The sequence below is a fragment of the Stegastes partitus genome, unplaced genomic scaffold (assembly GCF_000690725.1).
Source record: "Stegastes partitus isolate 25-593 unplaced genomic scaffold, Stegastes_partitus-1.0.2 Scaffold988, whole genome shotgun sequence".
Taxonomy (NCBI): Eukaryota; Metazoa; Chordata; class Actinopteri; family Pomacentridae; genus Stegastes; species Stegastes partitus.
In genome coordinates, this window is record NW_007578719.1 from 94,306 (window position 1) to 121,004 (window position 26,699).

At 40.0% G+C, this 26,699-nt stretch overlaps 2 protein-coding genes across 3 annotated transcripts in view; both read right to left on the bottom strand.

Annotated features, from left to right (window-relative positions):
• LOC103366876 (non-muscle caldesmon) overlaps positions 1-19,350 on the bottom strand; it is a 30,253-nt gene extending 10,903 nt beyond the window's left edge. The window contains exons 1-8 of the mRNA XM_008294733.1: positions 19,256-19,350; positions 8,634-8,738; positions 5,450-5,575; positions 3,593-3,917; positions 3,464-3,505; positions 3,192-3,373; positions 998-1,076; positions 517-642 (exon numbers count right to left, since the gene is read on the bottom strand). Coding sequence (XP_008292955.1) covers positions 517-642; positions 998-1,076; positions 3,192-3,373; positions 3,464-3,505; positions 3,593-3,917; positions 5,450-5,575; positions 8,634-8,707 — 954 coding nt within the window. The 5' untranslated portion in view covers positions 8,708-8,738; positions 19,256-19,350. The remainder of the gene's footprint in view (positions 1-516; positions 643-997; positions 1,077-3,191; positions 3,374-3,463; positions 3,506-3,592; positions 3,918-5,449; positions 5,576-8,633; positions 8,739-19,255) is intronic.
• A 1,825-nt stretch (positions 19,351-21,175) lies between these two features.
• bpgm (2,3-bisphosphoglycerate mutase) lies at positions 21,176-24,995 on the bottom strand. 2 transcript variants are annotated; one of them, XM_008294712.1, is made up of 3 exons: positions 24,909-24,995; positions 23,806-24,428; positions 21,176-23,324 (listed from the first exon to the last, which is right to left on the bottom strand). In XM_008294712.1, the coding sequence occupies exons 2-3, from the start codon at positions 24,404-24,406 to the stop codon at positions 23,149-23,151; spliced, it is 777 nt and encodes a 258-aa protein (XP_008292934.1). In that variant the 5' UTR covers positions 24,407-24,428; positions 24,909-24,995; the 3' UTR covers positions 21,176-23,148. The 2 variants fall into 2 exon arrangements, with proteins under 2 accessions (XP_008292934.1, XP_008292935.1); XM_008294713.1 differs by lacking the exon at positions 24,909-24,995 and adding an exon at positions 24,525-24,543.
• Between the last annotated feature and the right edge of the window lie 1,704 nt (positions 24,996-26,699).

Below are 26,699 nucleotides of genomic sequence, written 5' to 3' on the forward strand. Positions count from 1 at the left end.
AAGCATATATCAAACATAAATAAAACCATTTCAACTAAGTTTTATGTTGGAGTTTGTATAATTCTAAATTTTGATTTTCATTTTGGCTCAATACCTTCAAAATATCAGTCTTTGCCATTCTTGATGACTAAAAACTCTCTTGGAAAAGAGACTGAACTCTCAATAAGATTATGAAACATTTATTCTAAAGAGTGCAGAGTGGCTATGTTTTATAGACTAAAAAGCTCAATTGTGATCATTTTAAAGGGTGTGTTCATACAAACTAATTATTTTTGCTTAGAGATGCTAGACTCACTCTAGAGATGTAGGGAGCCATTACGCTTATGCTGTTCAAAGCAGTGAAAAACTGCAACTTGTCTGTCCATCTTTCTCTTTCTAATCTCAAAATCAGTGCAAATAAAACCAAGACATGAGGTAATTGAGAAAGCACGTTACTGTTGAATTGCGCTGTACTTTTTTTTGTTTGTTTGTTTGACCTGTAGAATAAATCTAAGAAGTGTGAACGTTTGAACTCACCTTAGAGGAGCCTTTAGGGCTGATAGCAAAAGCAGGTGTTGTGGACTCTTCCTCCTTCTGCTTCTTCTTCTCTGCAGCCTCAGCCCTCCTTTTCTCAATCTCCTCCTTCATCCTCTTCCTCTCCTCCTGCAACAAACACCCCAGTTTGCTGTCAAATATCTGTCATCAGTTACAAACTAACTTCTCTCAGTGTTAATCTTTATTTCTCAGACAACCAAATCCAACTAAAGAACAACAACGCTTCACATCCTCCATTTTTAGAGGAACACAGACTTCACAGTGTGGAATATTTCAGTGGTAGTTAATTCCTAAATGTCCACACCTGCTCTTTGGCTTTCTTGTCCTCCTGCTCCTGTTTCCTCTGCTTCTCCTCCTCCTCCAGGACCTTCCTCCTCTCCTCTCTCTTCCTCTTCAGCTCCTCCAGCTCAACCTCTGCATCCTGCTGTTTCTGCTTCATTTTCTCGAACTCCTCGCTTTCTGCGTTGTTTCGTCGCCGCTTGAGCTCTTGCAGTTTACGCTCGGCCTCCTGTTGCTCCGCATCTTGGGCCTTGGTGTTGTCTCTGCTCACAAAACGGGCACAGTTGTTTAACTCAGATGTCAAAACATACTGATTAAATGTGAAGATGATTATAGGCATTGCAAGTCTAGAAGTAACGCTTAGCTTTGATTCTATTTGTTTTATTCTAAGCAGATATAACACTGAATTGGTAGTTTCATTCAATTCAATGATCTGAACTTGAATGATTTGAGCTGCACGGTGAGTCAGTGGTTAGCACTGTTGCCTCACAGCTAGAAGGTCCCTGGTTCGTGTCCCGGCTTGGATGCCTGGGATCTTTATGCGTAGAGTTTGCATGTTCTCCCTGTGCAGCGTGGGTTCTTTCTGGGTTCTCTGGCTTCCTCCCACAGTCCAAAATTGGTTAAAAAGGTGATTCTAAATTTGTCCATAGGTGTGAATGTGAGTGTGCTTGTTGGGCTCTGTTCATCTGCAGTAGACTGGTGAACTGTCCAGGGTGTCCCCCGTCTTTGCCTTAAGTCAGCTGGGATAGACTCCAGCCCCCCGCGACCCTAGTGAAGATTCAGCGGTGTATAGAAACTAAATTGAATTGAATTGATATGAATCGAACTGAACCTGATTGATTAAATCTGAACCAATACTCTTGAAATTAACTAAACTAAACTAAACTGAACTGATTTAAACTAAAAATAAATTGAATTGAATTGAATTGAACTGAATTGAATTGAATTGAATTGAATTGAACTTAACCAAACCAAACCAAACCAAACCAAACCAAACCAAACCAAACTGAACCAAATTGAACTTAGCTTACTTGAACTGAACTGAACTGAACTGAACTGAACTGAATTGAACTGAACTGAAATGAAATTAACCTAAATGAAATGAAGTGAACTGAAATTAATTACAAAGTTCTTTCTTTACATATCGACTAATACGAGTGCATGCAAACATGAAAAATAAAGTCATTTTTGAAAGTTGTAATTTAGAAACTGATGAGATGAGAATTCTGGCAGGATTTACCTTGGTGTCTTTTCCATTTTCTTGAATTTATTCTCAGCGAGACTGCCATTCTGTTTGGCTGGTTCGTTCTTGCAAAAAGAGGGAAAACAGTTCTACTTATATCTCACACATTAGAAAAGAACACGTAATAACGCATACTGAATGACGGTCAGTGTAGTTTTACCTTCTCCTTAAACCCAAATCTCTTCGGCTTCTCCTCCTTTACACAAGAGAAAAGTGAGATGGAGAAATTAAAAAAAAAAAGATAAATTAAATAACAGAAACAGCATGCTCAGTGGAAACATACAATGCTGAACATCCCACAAAAAAGCCATCAAACGCAGTTGGAGTAAGAAGGCCTGGCAGTGACCGCAAAGCAGATGTAAAGTGAAGGGAGCAACACAGTGAGACTGCACTGTGACCACACCACAAAACCATATCATACAGCAAATATCTGCAAGCTAGAACAAAGCCTGGAAAAATAAAATGTGGTCCCTGTGTCATTTAATCTTCAGGATTACGGACTGGTGCTCCATTAAAGTGTCTGTATTGTGTTACTTTACAAATGGGGACATTAATACTGAGCCTTCATTTCAGATTTCCGTGTTTTTGAAGCGGCTGACCCACAAATCACATCAATACCTCCTCTTTCTTCTTCTTCTCTTCCAGCTCTTTCTTTTTACGTTTTTCCTCTTCCTCTTTTTTCTTCTTCTCCTCAGCCTCCTTTTTCCTCTTCTCCTCCTCCTCCTTCTTCTTCTTCTCTTCCAGCTCTTTCTTCTTTCGCTTCTCTTCCTCCTCCTTTTTCTTCTTTTCTTCCATTTCCTTTTTTCGCTTTTCCTCCTCTTCTTTCTTCTTCTTTTCCTCCATCTCCTTTTTTCGTTTTCCCTCCTCCTCCTTTTTCAGTTTTTCTTCCATCTCTTGTTTCTGCCTTTCCTCCTCTTGTCTCTTCTGACGCTCCTCCATCTCTTGTTTCTGTCGTTCCTCCTCATCTTTTTTCATTTTTTCTTCCATCTCCTTTCTCTGTTTTTCTTCGTCCTCATCTTTAAGCCTTTCTTCCATTTCCTTTTGTTGTTTTTCCTCTTCCTCTCTCTTCCTCCTCTCCTCCTCCTCCCTTAGCTGCCTTTCTTCCTCCTCTTTTTTAAGCTTTTCTTTTCGTTGCCTCTCTTCCTCCTCTATCCTCTGCTGTTCTTCCATTTCTTTTTGCTGTTGTTCTTCTTCTTCTTTCCTCTTCCTTTCTTCTTCCTCGTTGTCAACATCAAGAGCAGCTTCCTCTTCTTTGTTTTCTGAACTGGGCTGTTCATCCTTCACCTCCGTTTCTGCAGTTTTCTCCTCAGTCTCCTCCTAAAAAAAACAACTTCTATTTATTCACTGTCATTTTTTATGCACATCCATCAACAAAATGAAAATAGTGAAAAATAAAAAAGACCGTACTTCATTCCTTGTGGTTGGTGTTGGCGATTCTTCAGTGGATTCCTGTCAAAAGGGAAAAACATGAAAATATAAAACCCTTTTGTCTCCAGAAAGTACATGATTTTATTCAGAATGACCTCGAAACTTTACCTTCTCATCCTCCTTCTTGTCTTCTTCGTCTTTCCTCCAGGAGTTAGTATCAGCCTCTGCCACCTCTTCCTGGGCACATTTCTCCTCCTTCTTTTCTTCCTCATCCCCTGCATGTTCCTGTCTGCTGTCGTCGATAGACGACTGCTCCTCCGCCTCCTCGGTGCCGTTGGTGGTGCCGGCTGTGGGGTCGAGGTCTTTCTGTCTCTCCATGGCGTCCTTCATCCTCTTCTGCCGGCGCTCCTCCCTCCTGGCCAGGCGCTCCAGCAAAGCCTGGTCATCATCTCCTCCTTCAGTACCGGCCGTGGAGGACTCGGTCTCCGTCACACTGAAAGAACATTAAACATGCTTTAGTCATAAAGAAGTGCTGTTTGAACATTTGAAACCTCCAAACCTCCAAATCCTACAATCAAATGTTTATTTTTTTTTCTGATGAACCCAAAAGTCTCTTTGTGGATCTTTCTGCTGTGGATAACCAGAGAAAATATCAATCAAAGAACCACACAACCGCTGGAAGCAGCTCCAAATGTTGAAACTGGAGGGGATTATCAATAACAAACTTTTTTTTAAAAATCGTCCTTGTGCTGATGTGGGGCTTTTTTATTCTAACTTTTTTTTTTCCCTAAATAAAACTTGGACTCAACAGCTTGAGGAAAAACAAAATGTGTTCAATCAATTATGATTAGGACAAAGGAACTCTTTGAACATGTTTATTCTTAGACAGGTGGATAAGAGAAGGACAACCATTTACAGAAGTTTCAAAAAGTGCAGACATTCCCAGCTTCATTTATTGATTGTGTCCATTTATGTGAGTATATTAATGCTGCATTGATTCTGGAAGCTGAGACTGTATTTATATATTGTATTGGGGAGGGTTTGAGGTGAAATATGGTATTGTAATGATTTATTATTGTTATTTATCTTTCCTCTTTGCTACGTTTAATGTTATCTGTGTGATTTCAATTGCAGGGTCATCTACAAAAGCAACCTGTAAATGCAGGTTTCTTGAGAACGTGGTTTTGACTGTTGGATGTTTTAGACGTTCATAGAAGGACACAGTATATGATTCACAGCATTTTCCTCAAACCATTCAATGACTCCTTCAGCCTTCTAGATGGGGGCATTGGGCCTGGAAGAGACCACTCCTATCGGGATTGAAATATTTAATCAAATGATGAAGGTGACCATTCAGAACAACTTTGCACTGATCTGCAGTGACCCTTTTTTCCTAAGGAGATAAGTGGACCCAAACCATGCTGACAAAATGATCCCAAAGCCACAGATTTCCTCAATGTAGGAGTCAAAAGTTATGGACACAACCCCAACAATACTAATTGTAATTTCAAAAACACAATAGTTATAAATAGTATATGTATAGCTTCATGGTAATTGTGATTTTGTATTTATGTGCCTTTACTCAATAACTCTATTTTTCAGTAGTACAGTCAGTGGTGTTCTGAACACAGCGAAAAAATAATTGTATTACTTAATGAAGGCCTGGTGTAGTGTAGCTAACTAGCAATACTTTTGCAGCTGCTGACATGGCTGCAAACACGACTTACTTTCAGTCAACAACCAGTAATATACATCCTGCAGGCAACAGGGAAAAATCAAACAAATGCTGTACTACTGTTAATGAACACAGTTTACCGGCAAAACGTGCTCATCATCGCTCTTCTTTACAACAAACATCGTCAGGCCTCAAATCTTAAGGAGCAGCTCTACTAATGGAAAGACTGAAATCACAGGTAGAGGGTTTCTGTTTCTCTGTCAGCTTCCTTGTGAATCTCCTTTGCAGTTGTTTTCCTGACGTTACTCTCTTAATTCTCTGCAGACTACTAGACCACTTCTACATTGTACCTGTTCGTATCGATCACATCGGTGGTTCCAGGTTCCTCTGCATCTCTCATCTTCTTCCTCTCCTCTCTCGCACGCCTCCTTCGCTCCCGAGCTTCCTCCTCATCATCTTCATTGGTGAAGCCCCCCCTGAAGCAGCACACAGACAGATTTATGTGCTAAAACACAGTGTGTTCAGAAAAGAATCACATGCTGACGCAGATGAAAAAAATGCTTTACCTACTTCAACCTAGATTTCATTTTACATTAATTTTATGACCTGGATGATCACAAAGAGATGCAATTATTGAGGTTGCTTAGTTGTGATGGTACATTTGAGGTAACAAGAATTTTGTAAAATACATCCTTGAGTGGCAAATGAAACTTCTTAGCTGCATTTTTATTTACAGCAACACATTTTGATATCACCACAAAATTGTCTATGCTTGTAAACCAAAACCAAAACCAGCTATTTAAAGAAGTTGCAAAGTAGCTTTGGCAAGTCTGTCTGTACCAATATCCTGTTGCACAAGACAATGTTACCTCAGCCGAAGAGCCAAAGAGTGAATTTTTCTCTCCAATTTTTTATTTTTTTTTGGGTTAAAAGCCCAAAAAAAAAAGCAATTCCCGAAGGGGGAAAAAAACGCCAAAAAAACCCCACACAAATCAAACAGATGCACAGTATTTACTGCAAAAAATATATATATCTGGTGATTTGTCACAATTTTTTAGACAGCTTAAGGAATCCCAATACAATGGCTTGGTGCTATTTAAATAGGCCGGACCATCTTAAGCTGACCTCAGAAGACATGACAGACATGGGAGATGCCATAACTGTGGGAAAATAGACTAAAAAACATTATAAGCACACATAAAAATGTCACATTGACAGAGATGAGAGAACTGCAAATTAATTCCCACCCTTGGTACTTAATCGTTAAACAGAGGCCACATCGTTGGAAAAAAGGAGAAAAAGTGGAAGACAGAGATAGAGAGAAGAAAAAAGACATGAACACATGATGAAATATTCCTTGCCCCGCTGTCTTTCTTCCATCATCCTCATCTCTCTCACATCCTGTCACTGACCTTCATCCAACTGTGAGTGTATTCACAGTCAGAGATTTCTGAGCCTGCCTGGCAGTATCTTTCCAAGCAACACCAGGCTTTATGAGGCAGGGAGAAAGCTTGAAATGGTCCATCGATAGCACACTGGTATTATTTCCTCTGCTCTTCCTGAAACCGCAGCGCAATGATTCACAGATGTTGTTCGAGGAAGAGGTGGATGGGAACCACAAGAATCCATTCTGTCTTTAAACCAGAAACAAAGGCCCAAACGAGGTGGAAATCCAATAAATCTGCAGGTGAAGGTTCATCCAAATATCATGGGTCACCCCAAGAAATCACGAAGGAAGAAATTCGATCAGATATTACTCAACTCAGAGCTAGAGGCCTGCTGACAGAGTGTTACAGCTACAATCTGGGGGACGTGAAGCTTAATACATGGAGGGAAACGTGATGAGAGGTATTCAGCTATCAGGAGCATTGAGTGAAATGCAGGAAAGAAACTCCGTCACAGTTTGAAGGTTTCAGAGCAGGCGATCACGCGCTGAAACAAAAATGACAGTGAAAACATTCCAGTGTCTGCAGCGTTTAGAGAGGAGCCGGGAGGCAGAAAAAGGCAGGGCAGGCTGGGTTGGCACGGCTGGTCGGGTTGGCTGCAACAACTGTGAGAAAATTGCAAGGAACGCTCTGTTTGCTGTGGCTCTGATAGCACATCTGATATGACAGTACTGGACTTGTGGAGCCATGATTGATTGCATTGATCTCTCAAATAGGTGGTCATCATCATCATGTTGTTTAAAAAAGTAAAATGCATTCATCTCAGTGTTATTTTTTTAGTGGCTCTAATCTAAATAAAACTGCAGTGCTAACTGTGCTAATCACTTCATTTTTACTCTATATGATCACTAACTAATCATATGCAGAAGTTATTTAATGTGACTGCCCCTGTAACAAACTGAATTGTGCTCAGATCTCTACCAGTCAGGCAATATGTTGTTTTAATTTGTGCAAAGTGGTTAAAGATGTGCAATATTAAATTGTACAGTAAATTATCTAACTGTATCATGCAATATTTCAAGAATAAGCTGTGCAATATCCTGTTAAACTGCAATATGTTGTGTTGGATTTTACTAAAGGCACTTGAATGTGGGTGCATATGTACACTAGTATGTGGTTGACTATGACATGTCTCTGTCACTACTCTAAGAAACATTTTGTTGAGGGGACAATAGAGTATATCGTATCGTATCGTATTGTATCATTTTGACAAGTAAGTTGTGTCACGTGGGCTGCTGTGAAAGTCATCCCAATCTGAATTTTCTTCATTCCTTCAAAGTTGTACATCACTGCTCATCGTATGTTAAGATATAATTAATCCCACCACTCCACACTACAGGAGTGCACTCCAGCACCACCTCTTTAACAGTGTTACATTTATCCGAGCAAAAAGAGAGAGGGAGACGACAGAGGGTGAGAGATAAATCCAAACAGCAGCACAGCTGACTGACTCCCTAATGAGAGAAAAAGGCAGAGGAGATCATTAAGCCGTCATCACCAGAGAACCATCCAAGTTCTGTCTGCTCCACTCTGCTGCTCCGCGTGGAGACACACAACTTCCTCACAGGAAGCTAAATCAAACAACATATGTACACGCACAGAAAGCCTGGATCGCCCAGCATCTGTCTGTAAGACTGCATGAGTGATTAGAGGACACACAGAAAAAAAGATCTGAAGACAAACATTTTGAGAGTCTTGAACTTCCATGGTTCACTGCATGATCATAAAGTTTGTCATCAGGAGCTTTTAAAGTGTTTCCACACTACACAGGATAGATGGGACGTGAGCCGTGAGAGCAGAAGCTGTGTAATAACTTCAGCAACAACTGCAGATGTGGTTTATAAAAGTGGGAGAATGTGAGCCCCTGATGATCAAATATAAAATTGATCAGCTTTTTTATGAGTCAAAGACTAATGACTTAGGATGATGTTGTGCAAGATGTCCTCTGTCCTTTGATAGTGTTTGTATTTACCTTTTTTCAGCCTGAATTTCCCTTGGGATTTACTATGCATGTCCATGTCTGTGTGTTTGTGTGTATGCATGAGCTCTTTTGCACAGATATTTACATATTTGTAGAGAGATTACTCACTTTTCAGCTTCGAGGCGCATCTGCTCTCTCCTCTGCCTCCTCTGCTCCATGCGGCGGTCAAAGTCATCGTCCATGATGCCCAAAAAGATTCCCCTCACTTTCTCACTGCAAGACACAAACATGATAGCAGCCCTCAATGCAGCACACAGTCAAAATCTCATGTCATCACTGAGGGAATTTTACAGCTTGTGAAGTAACAAACCCTCATCATTACAGTGAAAACATGATAAATAAAATTTTAAAAGCAACTCATAATCATTCGATCAGTAGAAACACATCACACAAGTGGACCACCCAAGACAGCTTTGTGACATATGTAAAAAAAAAAAAAAAATCTACAGTGCCTGCTGGTTTACAATACCTTAGCAGTAGCTAAAGTTTAGTCCATGGGCAACAGTGTGTCGTCTCCTGTCATATATCAGCGTCTACAGTCTGGTTTATATCTCAGCCCTTCTGCAGCACAAAGAATTCCTGCTTGTTCTTTCAGCGACTTTAACTACCAGAAAAGGCAAAGCCTGCCTCTCTGCTCCCCTCTGTTTCTCTCTCAGCCTCCCTCCTCCTCCTCAGCCTCCTGTTCTCTCTCCCTCTGTCTCACTTTTCTCTCCCTGAGCTCTGACTCCAGACCTTCTCAAACTTGGTTTGTCTTATCCTGCTTACTTTACTCTTTCTGATTTACAGTGGCTTTCATCAGATGTGTCTGTCCATATTTACTCAGGTTTCCCCAGAATTAATTCGACTCCCTGACTACCACCCTTATCGCCGTCTCTAACTCTCTCTCCATCGCTCTGTTCTGTTTTAGGCCATTAATCTTAAATCAACCGATAGTGCGATCTTCGCTGCCAAAAACTACAGGCCAGGTCTCCAATGCACATGTTTTACCAAGAAAGTTTAAACATTTACCGGATAACACGAATCCTAAACTCAAAAACAAAGACAGGCCGAAATCATTTTCTTTTAACAATAGATAAACAAAATAGCAAAAACCTTGATAGCAAGTTAATTCTTTTTACCATCTAATAATCTAAAAAATAACTTCCTTTTCATTTATTTAATAGTAATCAAGAAAAAAATCAGCACAATTTCTGCTTTTTGTCATCATTTTCATATATATTAAAGTACTAAACGTGCCTAAATTGAGCTTGTTTGTCTCATCTGTTGTCACTGTACCTTTCGCTCTTGTAAAAAGAGATTAAATAAACAATTACTTGCCCATGTCCTGACTACTGACGCTCACAGATCCACTGGACCACCTCAATCTACAGACAATTCTTTATCTAATTGTAGAGGCTGACAGATGCCCCAGAAAACACCCCTCATTCATCATACTGACCCTTATCGCTGTTTAATCTTGTTTAGTTCTCAGGTTTACTGAGGCTCCATGGCATCGGACATGATGACAAATGCATTTAGAATTCGTTAGAGGTTCTCCATTGCAGATAAAATGGTCATTTTGGAACGAGGATGCCAAAGTGTATAATCTACAATCCAGTGTGCAACTACAGCAATCAATTCAAAACCCAAAGCCTTTAATGAAGTAATAATAAATCTGTCCCCTGGCCTGCAGCGGTGGGGTAATTTCCCAAAGCTGAGGCCCTTATGTAAGACCATAGCAGCCTGTGCCAAGTCACTAACTGCATAACTCCTCCTGGCTGATACAGAGCAAGAAATTAGATTCACAATCTAGACAATTTTAAAGGTTAAATGTGCAGAAACAGATGTAATTGTCAGCACTGAAGAAATATGGCGGAAGAACATCATTCATTCATTGCTCTTAAAACCTCTTAAGTCGACTTGTGTTAACAATTCTAAATCACCGCCAGTGAAGGCCGATCTTAAATTTTACTTTTTTCGAACAATGAACACTTTGCAGCTGCACCATTAGCAGCTACTATCAACTTTTTTTTTTACCACCTTAGGTCTGTATGAGAGTCTGGCAGTACTCCAGCCAACACATACAAAGAACTGCAGTGTGAATGCAGCTGAACTCTGAAATGGGATTTCACAAAGGTTTGCCATTTCCCTCACAGGAGGAAAAAGAACTAAAAATCTGAGCCAAAAAACTTCAGAAATTTAAGCTCAATTAGTGTGATACAAATAAATATGAAGTATTTGTTTGTTTGTTTGTTTCTAACACATATTTTTGAGTACCTGTGATTACTCTTTGGGAGAGTATATCAAGCCATAAAAGATACAGACCACAATACTTTAAAAAGGAGTGTCGTAAAGAAATTACCGCCTATCCAGTAGCAGTGAGTCCTTATTACTACCGTTATGAGGGAGACAAACTGAGTATTTTCCTTTGTCATATCACCACATGTACTTTTGACCAACACATTTAGCTTTACTTTGGTAAATTCACTTTTTCAAAAGATGAACTGATGATCCAACTATTCTAGATTGTTACATAAGGTTGCCATTTTCACTGTCAACAAGCAATAAATGTCCAACCCACTGACTATAAACATGTGCCCACAGCCATTACTGCTTTACCCAGTTAATACAAACACTGCACCGCTTCTCGAATGAGATATGAAAACTGCAGAACAAACATTCTACTGTAAAAACATTAACATTAGGAAAGGAAAGCGTTAGGAAAACCAAGACTCAAGAAATAATTTGTGCTTCACAGCCAGAAAATGGAGTGATCTAAATGTTTCTATACTAATTACTGTTGAGTAGGATGATAGTTATGAAACTTGCAGCAATAAAAAAAAGAAAAGGTTTACACTGGAGATGCTGCTGATTCCATTGTCACCATCAAACTTACATAAGCACAGTCGAGCCCACGTTTCCACGTATGTACTTTGAAATTGCAAAGAGACGAAGAAAAGGGCATCAAACTATTTGTCCTTTAAACAGAAATTGTACAAATTCCAGAAGTTATTGCTTTTAAGGGCCTTTCTGTAGCACTTAAAGCAGCAGATGTCAGGTTTTCAATACTGAAAATCCAAAGTCCAAAGACACTGATTAAGAAACAAACCTCAACTATGCACTCATGGACTTTATTCTGTTCAACCCTTACATTGATGTGATATATCATAAAATGTAAATCTCAACAACACCTAGCTTCACGATCATCTCGGTCATATATAAGGTTAATACTAAAAAGGGCCACTTCAGCTTGGTCCCTTTTTTTTTTTGGTTCCAGTATCGTCAGCTCTTCAGAGGAGCCCACCAACAGGGATCATAATGGGACACAAGATGTAACAGTTTAGTTTTCACAATGGCCAATACCATATACAGTCACTAAGACTTACAAACAGAATGGGCCAAAAGAGGCCTTTTTCTAAAACACCCGCTTCATCTCTAAGTAGACACTTTGGAGCTTTCCGGGAAAAGGATGACACTTTTTTTTTACACGTTGCTTCACTGGAGAACAGGAAAGTGACTTATTGCAACCCATATAACGCTTGGAGAGCCATGCCTAAATCTGTAATGTCAGGGTGTAAACCAAGCTCTCGTGTTCTTAATCCCACTGCACAGACTTGTAAACCATGCGTAGAGATTTGCAAATGACTTTGCAAAAAGTAGCGTTTTGTAAATTCATGTGCAGTCTATAAACCAAAAGTAGAGAGGTGGGTCTTTTTTTTGCCTCAGCTGAGTCTAGGAGGACTCTGTACTACTGTAAAAACAATAATAGGAGTTTAGGATATCTTTGAATCTGAAAGACCAGATTCTATTTATTTATTTATTTTGATTTTTAGAATCCATGAACAATTAAAAACAGTTCTAACTCAAAATGGCCTTATATCTGATCACAACTACATTATAGTGTGCTATAAACCATTTATTACACAAGGATAAACATGCTTTTAAATACTAAACAGTGGGTTAAAGTAAAGTGTTACGACCATATGTCAGACATTTACAAACACTTTCTGTCCATGACTAGAATTCACCAACCTATAGTTTGTGTTAGCAAAATACAGCCTGTGTGAGAAGAGCAGTCCATCTGACTAATGTGGACTAAAAGGGAAGTCAGTAGCACAACTTTAGAATGAATACAGCAATCAGCCTTATCATGCTCGCCCCAGTATTTATTTTATTTACTGCACTGTGGGTGTATGTTGTTGAAACACAATGTGTTGGTTTAATGTCAACAGATTTGCAGGATTCTCTCCCACAGGATGCATTTGACCAGCACACAATTCATTCCTTTACATTACTCATCATTACACACAAAAAAGTTCTTCACAGGAGAGTAGACACATGTTTTTGTCATTACTAGTATCACTGTAGCTACGATTACTATCATCATTTTGATGTTTTATAAATGCTTTACACTGAAATTTTAGTTTTCCAGATCCCATGTCTTCACTGATTTAATTCCTCCCTCATTCACACATGAGACAAACTGCTATGCATCGCTCCCTCACAGCTGTGGACCAGCAAAGGTCCAGAGGTGACAAAGGTTGGTTTGTGTTTCTGAGGCAGGAGCTGGAGCATTATAAACTTGATGGAGTAGCAAAGTCTGACTGACACACAGGCGAACACCTCACAGATATGTCAGAGTTGTGTTTGGATTGGCCCTAATCCAGCAAGGCCAGAAAAGTTCTCCGTTTCTCAAGTTTAAAAACTCACCACTCTCACAGCGAGAGGTTATTACCTTTCCACCCGCTTAGTGCACAGATGTGGATGCTCAAACACCGACATGCACATAGACATTAACCTGAGACTTCCCCATAAAAGCTGTCCCATCAATCACTGGACAGATGATTTGTATGGATTTCTATGGTAGGTTGTTGGCATGAAATATTCCTTCTCTAACGCTGAAATAATCCAAATGCAAAAACATAACCCCCTTAGCTGGAAGCATTGATCACAATGCCACTTTAATTTAAACAGAAATGTCTGCTTGTAGCAACTTCTGGCACGGAAACTGTCCATCACACGTCCTTACGCGTTCAATTCATAGGCAGTACAGGCTTTCCCTGTGCAAACCAGACTTTCTGTCACAAGGTGGAATCAAGTTAACAAATCATTCCCACATGACCAGTGCTCAGGACAGATCCTAACACGTATGAACATCTGTAACTGATTTCTGTCAGGAGGACCTGCTCTCACTTCTGTGGCCTGCTCTGACTGCCAAACACTACTGCAGGATCTCTTTCTTTCTTCTCCTACCGCTCCACGGTCCTTCTCATGCAACCTAATAGTCACCAGACACTGCTCACGAGCATTCATGTAAATGCAACAAATCAACGAACACATAAGGAAAGCAACTTTGACAAGGACACAGTTCTGGCTTTCTGCTGGACTGAAGTAGACACTTCAAGTTAAAACGACCAAGTAGTTACTGACCTCACGTAATTGTCTGGTATGAACATGAAATGTAGCTTGGCAAAAAATAGTCCTACATGCATTCGGACAAATGTCTAAATATACCATTTTACATTTACTGCTGGAAATCTAAGCTTTATTTGGAGGTTCAGCTACTCGAGGACACTGTGACAGAATGTGGCCTTTAAAGGAAAAGTGGTCACTCACTTTCTTACTTGGAGTAAGAAATAAGAAATAAGAAGATCAGCGTCCCTTTCATGTCTGAACATTAACTATCTAGATACAATCAGCAGGAAATAAGCCTAGCTTAGTATAACAAGTGGTAGCTAAAGGAAACAGTATGGCTGTAGTTTCAAAGATATGCCTTCTACAAACAAATCTCCAAGCCATGCATTACATTTCATGTGTTCAACATGATCACACATGTGGTGTCTGTGTACTTGTGTGCAGCATCTCCATGGCAGCCTGCAAACTCTACAGACACTAAGAGGGCTTCACCGATTGTGTGTCAAGATATTCAAACAGCAACAAGTCCCAATAAAATTATACTTACATTCTCTATTTCTGGCTACAAATTAAATATAATGTAGATTAAAGCATTTAGAAGTGCTGGTAGTTGTGCTCAGATCGGCCTCAACATTAAAAAACACTGATCATCTAATTATAACCCAATGTGCTGCTGGGAGATCTTGTGCCCTGCCACACTGCAAAAACTGTACAGAAATGGCTTGAGGAACACGGCAAAGAGCACAATGTTTTAATTTGACCTCCTGAAACTCCCCAGATCCTAATTTGATGAGGCATCCACATTTGCCAGAACAAGCCTGATCCACAGAGGCCCCACCCCACAACCCAGAAGACCCAAAAGATCCACTGTCAACCTCTCAGTGTCACACAACACGAACCACGCCCCAGGGGTCCCATGGCCTTTCCTCAGAGAGTCAGAGACTCTCTTTTTCTTTTCAACTTTGGACAGAGCCAGGCTAGCTGTTTCCACCTCTTCCAGTTTTCATATGAAGCTAAACTAGTCATCTCCAGCCTCCTGGTCACTAAAAATGATCATATCTCCCAAAATCAAATACTGCTGCAATAGATTTTGAACTATTGCTGGCATTACACCATGTTTTATGTTAGAGGACTGCATCTCTTATGCTGACAAATAATAAAATGTATGCACAAAAATCTAACATATGGTGTACATTAAACCTGACAAACATAGAGTTTTGAGAGTCAGTGAGCACAAACAGAACTTCACCAGCAGAAACCAGCTGCAGCTCTTGAAGACACGTTTTCTGTACCTGATGTCCTGATGTACCTGGTCAGTGATGAGTAGAAACTATAAAGACAACAACTCCCTTTTATGAAAGCTACACTGCAAAAACATTCAGGATCAATAATAAAGTGCAGGCCACATCTGCAAAATACTGTAGAAGAAAACGTTGAGAGGGTTCAAACAGGTTCAGTAGAGTCTACTAAAAGCAGGTTTCTGGCATATTTAGATAGAAATGACTGAATATGTCATTTGTTACTCCAGCCACACAAATACAGCTCATCTTTAGGCAGTGACTAATATCAGAGCTGTGGATTTATGAAGTTAACCCAGTGACTTCTTTAATTTGATTAATGGATACAGTCTTGAAAAAACATTTGGCTTTTAGAAGTATCTAATTCCAGCGTTGCTCATCAAAACATTTAAATCACAGTAAGCCCACGTTTGATTTCTTTGTTTCTGAAGCCAACTAGGATTCAGCCTGAGAAATCCTCAAGTGGTCCACTGAAGGCCAGAATAAGTCCTGTAATACCATTAGTGCTTTGTAACCAACACAAAAGTTAAAAGCCTTTCACTTAAAACTCCATAATTATATCAGCTGCATGGCTCTCCTTTGTCTTAGCTTTGTGTAGGCACCATGTGCTATTTGTATATTGTCTGGCTTTGTAATTACTGACTTGATGATGGCGTCTCTACAGAGTGTCTACAAATGTATTAATCAGACATCAAAAAGAGGCTGAGACATACATTCAAGGCTGTTTCTAATGCGTGATTAGCATTTGGTTTGGCAAGTAGACCAATCAGGAAATGTTCAGGAAAAACATGGAGACAGCTGGATGTTTGAGACTCGCTTTTTTTGTAATCAGTCCTGCATTGTTCTAGAGACTGATGCAAGCAGACGTTACAGTTAGCCATCAGGATTCAAATTAGTGTTCAGCCAGGTATTGCTCAGGAGTACAAACACTGTAAATAGTGTCACAAAATGTTAATTTTGTTATCTTCTGATGGCACCAGGATAGCTGTTCCTTCTTGTTTCCGGTCTTTGTGATGTAAGTAGGTGCATCTCCACATATTGTAATTAGTAGAGATGCAGTACATCAGTGTTGTAGCTTAGTTTTCTCTTTGTAATTTTAACACCTCAACTAAATATACAAAACATATAGCGTGTGTAGGTCCTCTGCTTACTCCATATCGCATCATCAGACAAGGTTCCTGTTAAAGGTGCTTCAACACACTTATAGATAAACAGTTGCCAGAGAGGCGTTTGCAATCAATCATGAAGCCACAGCTGCTTTCTCCACATGACCAAACATGGTCACATTTGAAAAAGTCCATGACCAGGATACAAATTCCACACATTTTACAAGCCACAACATGTTGTAGTGGTGACCTTTCCTGTTGCTCATTAAAATGTTTGGGTACAGTTTGGCTGAAACGGAGCGTGTGTCGTTTTGTGGCTGAAGGCCATCGACTGCTAAAGTGAAGAGTTGCAAGTGACTTATCACCTTTGTGCAAAGCAATGGGCTCAAGTCCATAATCAGTTGGCAGTTGGAAACTGCTGTTTGCTTCCTGATAAAACAATGTTGAGCCCAAGTGATCATAGACTGGAATTAAATATGTCTGGTGACACAATGTGATAAATTAATCCAAAGTGAAAGCTGAGCCACAGTCTCCTCCTCATCTGGGGACTCAATGGAAATAGATGCAGCTATGTGCACTCCCTGTTCCGCATCCCAACAGCTCGGATGGCGTACTCGGCCTCCTTTTAAGGAATTACACAGGCAGCGTTAGTTGTAGTGTCCCAGCTTGGCAAAGTGCAAAGCCGAGGACGGAGAGCATGGTTTACTCTAGGAAATACCTGCTGCTATACAAAGTGGTCACCCAAGAATAACTTATTTCCATTGTGATCGACATGAAGCAGCTTTCCAGAAAACCCACAACTGGAAAGCCAATGTCATTGTTACCGTTGGTAAGTAAGCATTTCTATGATATTAGACATTTCAAACAGTGGAACAGACAGAGATGGACTTTCAGAATAAATCTACTAATAAATCATTCTGCTGCACACATCACATCTACTGTGTGGCAGACTGATCAGTGATGAATGACTCCATTAACGTCAGAGTCACTAATGCTCACCTCTACCCCTGCTGCAATTTGCTCATGTGGAAAACCATTTCCTCTCTCATTTAGAGCGTCCCACCTGTACAACCAGAGAGCAGAAGGCCTTCCTCCGTCAAATCGCACCACTTTTTAGGAACAAAGACTCGTTTGTACTCGAACAAAAACATCAGCAGCTGAACTCCCCCCTGTATCAGTTTCTCAATTGGCAAAGTTGATTCACAACTTCTTTTTAATGACTACGTTTTAACCGAAACTGTTTTTTAAAAAAATCCCCTGTGCTTGTTTTGAAAAGACAGCTCGTATTCCTCTCTCACTTGTCACAGGCTCCATGCAGACATAAGCATTTGGATCACACTAATTTGATGCAGGTCTTTTTGTTTTTTATTGGAAACATGAATCAAACACAGCTAAACATGTCATTAAATACAAATCTGTCAGCTGCTCTTTGTGTTGTTGTTCTCTGACTGTGTTTACATGCATGCATACTGGAGGTTTATAGAAGGCTTAAAGTCAGATGTGTAACAAATAACTTTTACACTTCATGCATGCACAGCTGTTTCTATTTTCACGACACAAAGATATCCTGATTTTAGTCATTTGGACGAACGAGTGAGGATGCTGTGGAGGTCCAAACACATTTTCAGTCCCAGAGGAGAAGAGCCCGTGGTCATAAACTCACACACTGCAACCCCATGCGGTTGTAGCGTTTATCTTCAATACCATCTAAGGAATAGGAGTCAGACTTGGCATGTCCACTACAGCAAACAGTGAGTCCACAGCCAGACGTCTGCTCAATGTATGAGAAACAGTAAGGACAAATTACAGTTCTGACTTCTGTGTTGGACCCATCCGATAGAAGTGCTTAACCTCCAAGAGGGGAAAAACACTATTTGGGAATTTGAGAACACGTACTTGCAGAAACCTACATAAAGGAACTGCACATTTCTGCTTACAAAACACCATGAAAAGGGAATAAGACAATCTCAATTTCTCTGTTTGAGTTGTGGAGGTTCCACCTTTCTAATGCCATTTTATATGGACAGCTCGGATGCAGCTCCTTAAAATTCAGAATCCTGCAGCAATATGCTAAATTAAGCAAGCTTTCTATTTTCAACTTTGCAAAATTCTCTTGAGGAGAAAAACTGCATTATCATTTATGGAAAGAAATTGATATTTTTAATGCTGTTATCATATTAAATCAAGTTCAGCAACATTTTATGTACTGCGGAATATTTGTGTCCAAATTCTGACATACAGTCAAACATATAACATACAGCTGGATTTCCTTTACAGTATAAAATGTTTGTCAGAGTTCAAGGCTCTTCTACAGACTACAAACAGATATTTCACATCACTTTTACCGCCCATGTCAGGCTTTACAGGACCCTTCTCAAGTCAGTGCACAAAACCTTTTTAACTGGCAGACATTTCAACATCTCCTCTTGTAATCTTTACATCTTTACAGGAACTTCTGCATGTCTTTGTCCATTCTTTAGTTTCTTCTCCAATTAATGTCTTAAAGTCATATTTATGACACATTTATGATTGATTCATTTACATATCAAATGCATAGGTTTAACTAAGGCAGGTGTATCCTGGTCTAATTTTGATTGCTATATGATAAGTAGGGGAGTGAGTTATCTAAATAACATAAAACCTCATTTCTGTCAACAAGTAAGTCTTTTAAACACATTTAGAGCAGCTGTTCCTGACAGTGTTTAAACCAGCTGGTCTATTTACAACACTCTACATCTGCTTTGTCATCAAATGATGTACAGAAACCAAATTCAGCAGTCACTGGTGCATGTTAATATCAGCTCAACTCTGATTACAAATCTCTATTTTTCTCTAATAAAAAATATCTCTAAATACGCAAAACAGAATCCCTTTTTTTCTGCATAAACAGGTTTTTAAAATTGCATCACACTATTATAATCATCAAACTTACCAGGCCTGCAGACCAAAGTGACTGTTCCTGCTGGAAATCAGCAGAGGGAGAGCGTCCAGAGGTTTATAAGTGTGCCATGCAGTGCACAGCTCCGCCTGCTCAAACTGCAACTCAGTGATTTTCCCTCAGGGCTGATGTGTGTGTACATGAACACAGTTTAACTTTATGGATGTTTTCAGATTGTCATGCAATTAATTCCTCTAGTTCATAGAGATAAGTACTGCAGAAAAATACTCTCAGTTATATCAGTATGGCATTGGTATGATAATGAATTCTACACTTTGTGTACAATGAGATTTCTGAATGATTAATAAAGTGCTTTTAGACACATTCCCTTGATGGTGTGAATGTAAGATTTTTAAGAAGTGATAAGTGCACTTTGGATGCTTGACTGAAATGACAAAGGTTAACAGGTGGCAAATTAAAGATCCCACATTGTGCTCCTTTTCAGCAAACATTAAAAGTCTCACAGTCCCCAGAATGCATCTTTCAAAATTTCACCTCAAAATGCTGCAAACATGGTTAATTTCACCATGACTGCATAACCCCTGGTTTTAGCCCTGTACTAAACTCCTCCAGTGTCTGTAGGTTTAAATGCAACTGATCTGCTGCTGTCCACGCCCCCTTCAGAAAGAAGACTCTCCCAGCATCTGTAATTGACAGAACAGAGCAAAGCAGCTGACACAGACATGATTTAATATGTGAGAACAGGACTTTCTATCTCTTCTAACTTTCTCTCTGAACGATTACGTTACATGAAAATATTGCTGAATTCAAAGCACAGCTGTCAGTTCTAACTATTGTATTTGGGGAGTTTTTCAGATGACATTGTGGCTATAAAATCAGTATTTTAGCGATGCAGAGTAGCTGCTTGGAAATGGCTCTGAAAGCTAATGGTAACACTGGCCAAGTTAGCTGCACAACACATTAAGAATTTTGCTTCTGTTGTGGTGACATCAAAAACACAAGTAGCTTCAGTTCCTCAGACACTGGGAGTGCATTGAGACTCTTAGAGACATTTTAGATTTAGCAGAAGCAGCTCTAAATAAGCAAAAGAAACCGGGACTGAGAGGCAGATGTTCTTTCTGAATGGTTCACCTGGAAGCCTCAGCAGTCAGATTGCCCTGAGTGATCACCTCTATCCTGTGATGACATTTTTATCTTGATGGAAGTGGTCTCTTCCAGGATGACAATCTCTCCACTCATAGAGCACGAGGGGTCACAGAATGGTTTCATGATGATGAAAATGATGTCAATCATATGCTGCAGCTTTCATAGTCACCAAACCTCAACCCAATTGAAAACCTATAAAGGATTTTGGACCTACGTGTTAGACCTGGCTCTCTACCGCCATCATCAAAAGATCGAATGATGCTGTATCTTGTGGGAAAGTGGTGATCTATCCCTCCAGTAGGGTTCAGTGAGTTGAACAATGCCAAGGCTTACTGGCCCCACACCTTATGTTGGTTTTTCCTTTAGTTTGTCACCCATCTGTATATTAGATATATGCTATCATTGCTGCCACATAGTTAGGAATGAGCATCATCATGTTGATCACAGAGTCCATTTAAGAGCATTTCCATCCAATTAGAGGGTTTCTCCGTGGCTCAGCCCCACTGGTTTGGCCAAATTACAGAAGTGGTTGAGAAATGAAGAGCCACTCCTCTGGATCTATCTGTGGTAACCAAACAGACTCAGTTGTTTATTGTTTCCAGTGGGCTCAAGGCGACCAGAATCCAAATTGCAGGAATGTCTGTACTTCCCAAACGAGTATTATTGTTTGTTTCCTGATTTGTTTCCATTGCTCCATCACAAAATTTACCGACTGTATATCATCATGACATGTGAGACGCCTTGGTGTTGTAAAATGATGGATGATGACTTAAAACAAAGTTTAAAATGAAGCACAAGACACACATATGACTATTAATCTCTCAGGAAAATTTGAATTCCCTTTTATTTCGTCATGCATACTCTCAAATGAAAAGGTGAGAACAGCAGTACAGAAATTAAGCAATCTTATGTGAAATAACAAATTTGTCAGTGCTGTTTTTTGTTGTTGTTTTTTTTTTTACCCTTTAGTAGATACAAATGTTCTTAACCTGTCCCTTTCCCTGTTGACCTAACAAACCAGTGTACAAAATAACAGTGATGGAGCAACACAACAACAAACTGAGAAAACAGGAGACACAAACAATGAACAGTATTTCACATGCACGTACGAGATACACAGTACGGCATACAACAAAAAAGCCTGTACCACAAACAGTAAAAACAAAGGGTGACAAGCAGGACAATTTGTAACATTTTCACCCACGTTACTGACATTAATGGTGCATTTATTATAATATTTAGGAACTAAAAATAAAAACCAAACTTGTCCTTGTATTAGTCCACTTAAATAGTTCAATTCATATCAAATAATGGTATTTACCATTCACAGTTGTTGCATTTAATTAACAAGGGAATTCATTAAAAAAAAAAAAAATCTCGCAAAATCCCCTTCAAAATGTGCAAAGCATAAACCAGTTATCATACCAATATATCCATGGTTGCAAGCCACAGTGTTTTCAACTCAACTTATTCTGTGTCAGAGTTAATGTACTGTATAAACCACACAGAAAAACAGACTCAGCTGTCTTTCTTACTGAGCAGGCCATTTAGAAGTATGAGTAACTCATATGCATGGGATTTCAGTGGCTTTGCATATTTACAGCTCACAATTACCCAATTCTTGGAATCAACAGCCTGGTCATCAATGTTTATGAGGTAAGACTTGTTACAGGAGTGTTGTTATTCCTAAATAAAAGACTTGATTCATACTCTACTTATGAGAAGCTTTCAGAAGACAGCTGAATACTGAAGGCACATCCAAGGGAATATTCCTAAAGCTGAACAATGTAACAGAAAAACATCTCTCAGAAAAGAGGGATATGGCATACTAAAAGCTTTGTAGCTTCACTGTGACTTTATATCTACAAAGCAGAGTCAGTGTGTAAATAAATAAATAAGCAATTTAGAGTCACCATACAGGCAGAAGTAGGTGCAGTTACCTTAAAAATTACATACAGACCAACAGCTTTCTCAGTGTTTACACAAAACACAATTCAGCACAGTGCAGAAACATTTACAGTACAGCTCAGGACTTTTTGCTGCCCCAGGAGGACCTGTCTGGCAACAAACGCATCCTGCATACAGGTGAGACCCACTATTGCACGTACAGCAACTTGACAATAAGACATACACCTATCCCTTAAATCTCACTGACAATCTGTTGTTGTTATTGCCTAATGTTATACTGTGAGTGATTCAAGTCTGTTGAGGGGTTTCACCATATCTAACAAAAAGTGCACACAGGCAACAGGAACAGAGCGACACTGATCAGCCGCAACATTAAAACCACTTGCCTAATTTTGTGTAGCTGCTAAAACAGCTCTGACCCATCGCAGCATGGACATAAGAATGCAGGGGTGTCCTGTGGTTTCTGGCACCGGGATGTTGGAAGCAGACGTGTTGGGTACTGTGAGTTGTGGGCTCTATGGATCTGGCTTGTTGTGGCACATACCATGGGTCCATTGGATAAGGATCTGGGGACTTTAAAAGACTGGTCAGTGCCTTAGGTACTTTGTTGTGTTCCTCGAGCTGTTCCTGAGCAGTTTTTGGGGTGTGGCGGGGCACACTTTCTTGCTAAGGGGGCATTCTGGGAGTGCCATTGCAATGGGGGAGTTTGCTTGATCTGGAACAATGTAACACACACGTATGCCAGCATCCAAGATTTCCCAGCAAACCATTGAAATGTAACAAGATGATCAGTGTTATTCACTTCACCCATCAGTGGTTTAAATGTTGTGGCTCATCACTGTAAATTAAATCTTACAGCCATTTTGGTGCATTCAAGTTGATGGTTTGGCTTTTCCCTGGTCCTCCACCTTTTTAATAGCTGCCTGAATCTTGGCCTGGTCTCCCAGCAGCTGTCGAGGTTTCACAGGCCTGAGGTTTTCATCGAGCTCAAGCAGCACGGGTATCCCTGTAGGTAATGTCACACTGACAATATCCTCATCTGATATACCTGTTGAAAGAGGGTGTAGTATTAAAATTATACAATACAGTCAATCCACAAACAGGGCCAATGACAGTTTGCATTCTTTCATTTTGCCTTAGTGCAATGCAATGGCAATAAAATCAAAACAGTGTCATGGCAGCCTATATATCATGTTCTACATATTATTATGTACATTAACAGTGAATATGTGTTAAGCTACTTAGTGGGTTGTGGCACATGGAGCCCTCAAGCTCGTGAGTGTGTTAAAAGGTCAGCATGGATTTCATGGCCACAGCCGAATGTAACATAAACTCACTGGCCTTTTTACACAAGTTCAGCCTTCCATTTGTGGAACTGAAATATGTCCTTCCTAATTCAATGACTGTGATGTACAGAAGCCTGTAAAGTTCAGGAGCAGCTGCTGATGTCAAATGAATGCATTCACTGCGCAAAGACAAAAGCTCAGAGAGCACTGTTTACAATCGCTCAGGTCAGTTCAATGGCATACCTTCCAGGTGTTTCAGCAGGGCCCTGCAGCTGTTTCCATGAGCAGAAATGAGCACAGTCCTCCCATTCCTTATCTCTGGCACCACAGTGCTGTCCCAGTATGGCAGCAGCCTGTCCAACACCTCCTTCAGACTCTCAGCTCGGGGAAGGTTCTCCTTTGACACATCACAAGTGGTGTATCTGCGGTCATTGTAGATCTCCAGGAAGTAAGGGTGGGATTCATCGATAGGGGGTGGAGTGATGTCGTAGCTCCTTCTCCACAATTTCACCTTTTCGTCTCCATGTTGTACAGCCATTTCCGCCCGGTTGAGTCCAATCAGGGAACCGTAGTGGCGTTCATTAAGCCTCCAGGACTTCACAACAGGGACCCACTCCTGGCCCATAGCCTCCAGCACCAACCATGCTGTCTGGATAGAGCGGCTGAGTATGGAGGTGAACACCAAGTCAAACTTGTAGCCCTGCTCCTTCAGAAGCCTGCCACAGTCCTGGGCTTCCTTCACCCCATCCTCGCTCAGCTTCTGGTCGACCCAGCTGCAGAAACGGTTCTCCTTGTTCCAGGCCCCTTCTCCATGCCTCAGCAGAAAGAGTTTGTACTTGGACATCCGAAACACTAGCAGCAGAAATCTAGACACATTCAACAGAAATTCAAATAAAATTATGTAGTTAATGAATGAAAATATGACATAACATTAAACAAATTCCTACTAATCGTCAGCTTACAGTGTATAGCCTCACTAAGTCAGAGGTCTGTGATCTGTGTTCAGGAGCAGGGGCTTGTTGGAGGCAGTGCCAGCAAAAGGTTAGAGGTTGTCTTAAAAAACCTAACCGGCTGGAGGCGGTTAGCTACAGCAGTTACACTGATTCCTCATCCTCATTCATTGGCTAGACTAAACACAACAGATATAGATAGCTAACTGTATATGCGCTGATTTTATTAGATGTTACTAGAAAGCTGTTTAGCTAACCTGAGAGGATGGGTCAAGAAATGACTGTTAATGCTGCGTGTACTGCGGCCGCTCGGACCGAAATAAAGATAGAAAACAGAAACACAGGCATGTGGTAACATCCCAAAACGACCAGGTTATTGTGAAATTGTTGTCTTACCCTGTGTGGGTTTTAAATCCGGCTAAATGTAGCTGGGGCACTCGCTAATGTTGACAAGTACTGTGCAAGGCACGCACAGGCACGTTCCCCTGAATGTTCATGATTGACATTTCAATCGTCCAATCCCGATGCATTATATCACTTGTAGGCGGTACTTAGGCGTCTGTTATGCCCATATTAGGAGCAGCAGTAACGGCCAGGCGCGTTCACGGTGGAGGAGGCGTAGCCCCGGACATGGAATTGATGGAGAGCTGCAGTCTGCTAGCTAGCTGTGTCCATGGTTTGTAGTTTGGGCTTTTTAATTTATAGTTTAGAGAGGATTTATAGGGTTTGAAATAGAACCACAGCAGTATTAGATAACTGTGTTTACAACCAGGGAGAAGACACCGCTTATGTACATCGGCCTGATATGAAACTGGTATGTGGAGAAAATGCAAATATGACAAAATAAGGCCAAAGTTGAAGTTTCATAAGGATTTGAAAGTATCGCCTAACCACCTGAAGGGTTGATCACTTCATTACTATGGAACGTAAAGTTAACGTAAAAGTTAACATGTTTTAAATGTTGGCAGGGTACAGTTTAGTTAATTAGGGGGCTGCTCCACTGCATGATTAAAGCTGCTTCTGTCAAAATTACTGCTGAATCATTTTAGTCTAAAAAGGACACATTGGCTTATTACCATATACACCATCAAGATTTAACCTATCCTGCCAAATATACATCTTAACCACGAAATATTATGATTTACCTTGTGAAAAACAGCTTTTAACCTCAAATGGCTAATGAGTTCATCTCTAAACCAAACCAACACCTGTGAAACTGAATGCGTCCAACACAACAGCTCTGCTATGTGAAGCTTCTTTAGAATTAGTTTTAGTTCAATGGTGAGGATTTCACCCGCCCCGAATGTATGTTCATGGGGCGGACATAATATAAAGAAATAAGACAAACAACATAAAAAAAATATAGTAGGTTCATCACATTTTTGTAATCAATAAAACTAAAAGTGTAAAATGTTCTAAGTTGTATTGGATTGCATTAGATTTCACAGATAAGCCTACACCCATTTAATCACCACTTTATTGTATTTACTCTACATTGGCCTCCACATACGTAGCCTATATCACATTACACTGTAATGCATTTTCTGGAAAACCTATTAAGAAATGATTATTGGATAAAACCAGGTATTGTTTATGTCTTTTAGATTGTTGCAGTAACGTACATAGGATAAACAATCAGTGTTCACTTCAGGTCTCCTCTTGGTTGATAAAGGCCATGCTACACAGTTTACATATGAGTCTTGTTATACTTTGAAAAGAACCTTTGAGGTAAGACGCTTATATATGATTTACAGCATTTGGCGTAATACACCTGAAGTAAAAGTGTATAGCAAACTCCAGTTCATGAACACTATCAGACAAAAATGTGATTTATATAAGCACTCGAACAGTGCTGTAAGGAGAGTAACAGCATTCTGAACAATGTCAAATACATTTTATTATTTGAAATGCAAACCATAACACTGCTTTGATCATAATGTCTTAAGTTTAATACCACATTAATTTTCAAGGATGCTCACCTTGATGTGTCTCCATGAACAGTTGACCCCAACATTAGCTGCCCCTGGAATGTGTATTTATTCACTTTATCGCTCCAGTATAACAAAGGAGCTTAAGCTTTTAAGGCAATATAGGCAAAACAACAATGAGACAAAGAAAGATCCATTGTCATTTGCCCATCTGCATTTCCTGTGAGTGTTGATGATTCTTGTATATGAAAAAGGTCAC

Excerpts from the sequence above, each read along its gene's own strand:
- bpgm (XM_008294712.1), bottom strand. The coding sequence starts at position 24,406 with ATGTCCAAGTACAAACTCTTTCTGCTGAGGCATGGAGAAGGGGCCTGG. Across the intron at positions 23,325-23,805 it reads CCTGCTGAAACACCTGGAAG|GTATATCAGATGAGGATATT; the intron begins GTATGCCATTGA and ends CTCTTTCAACAG.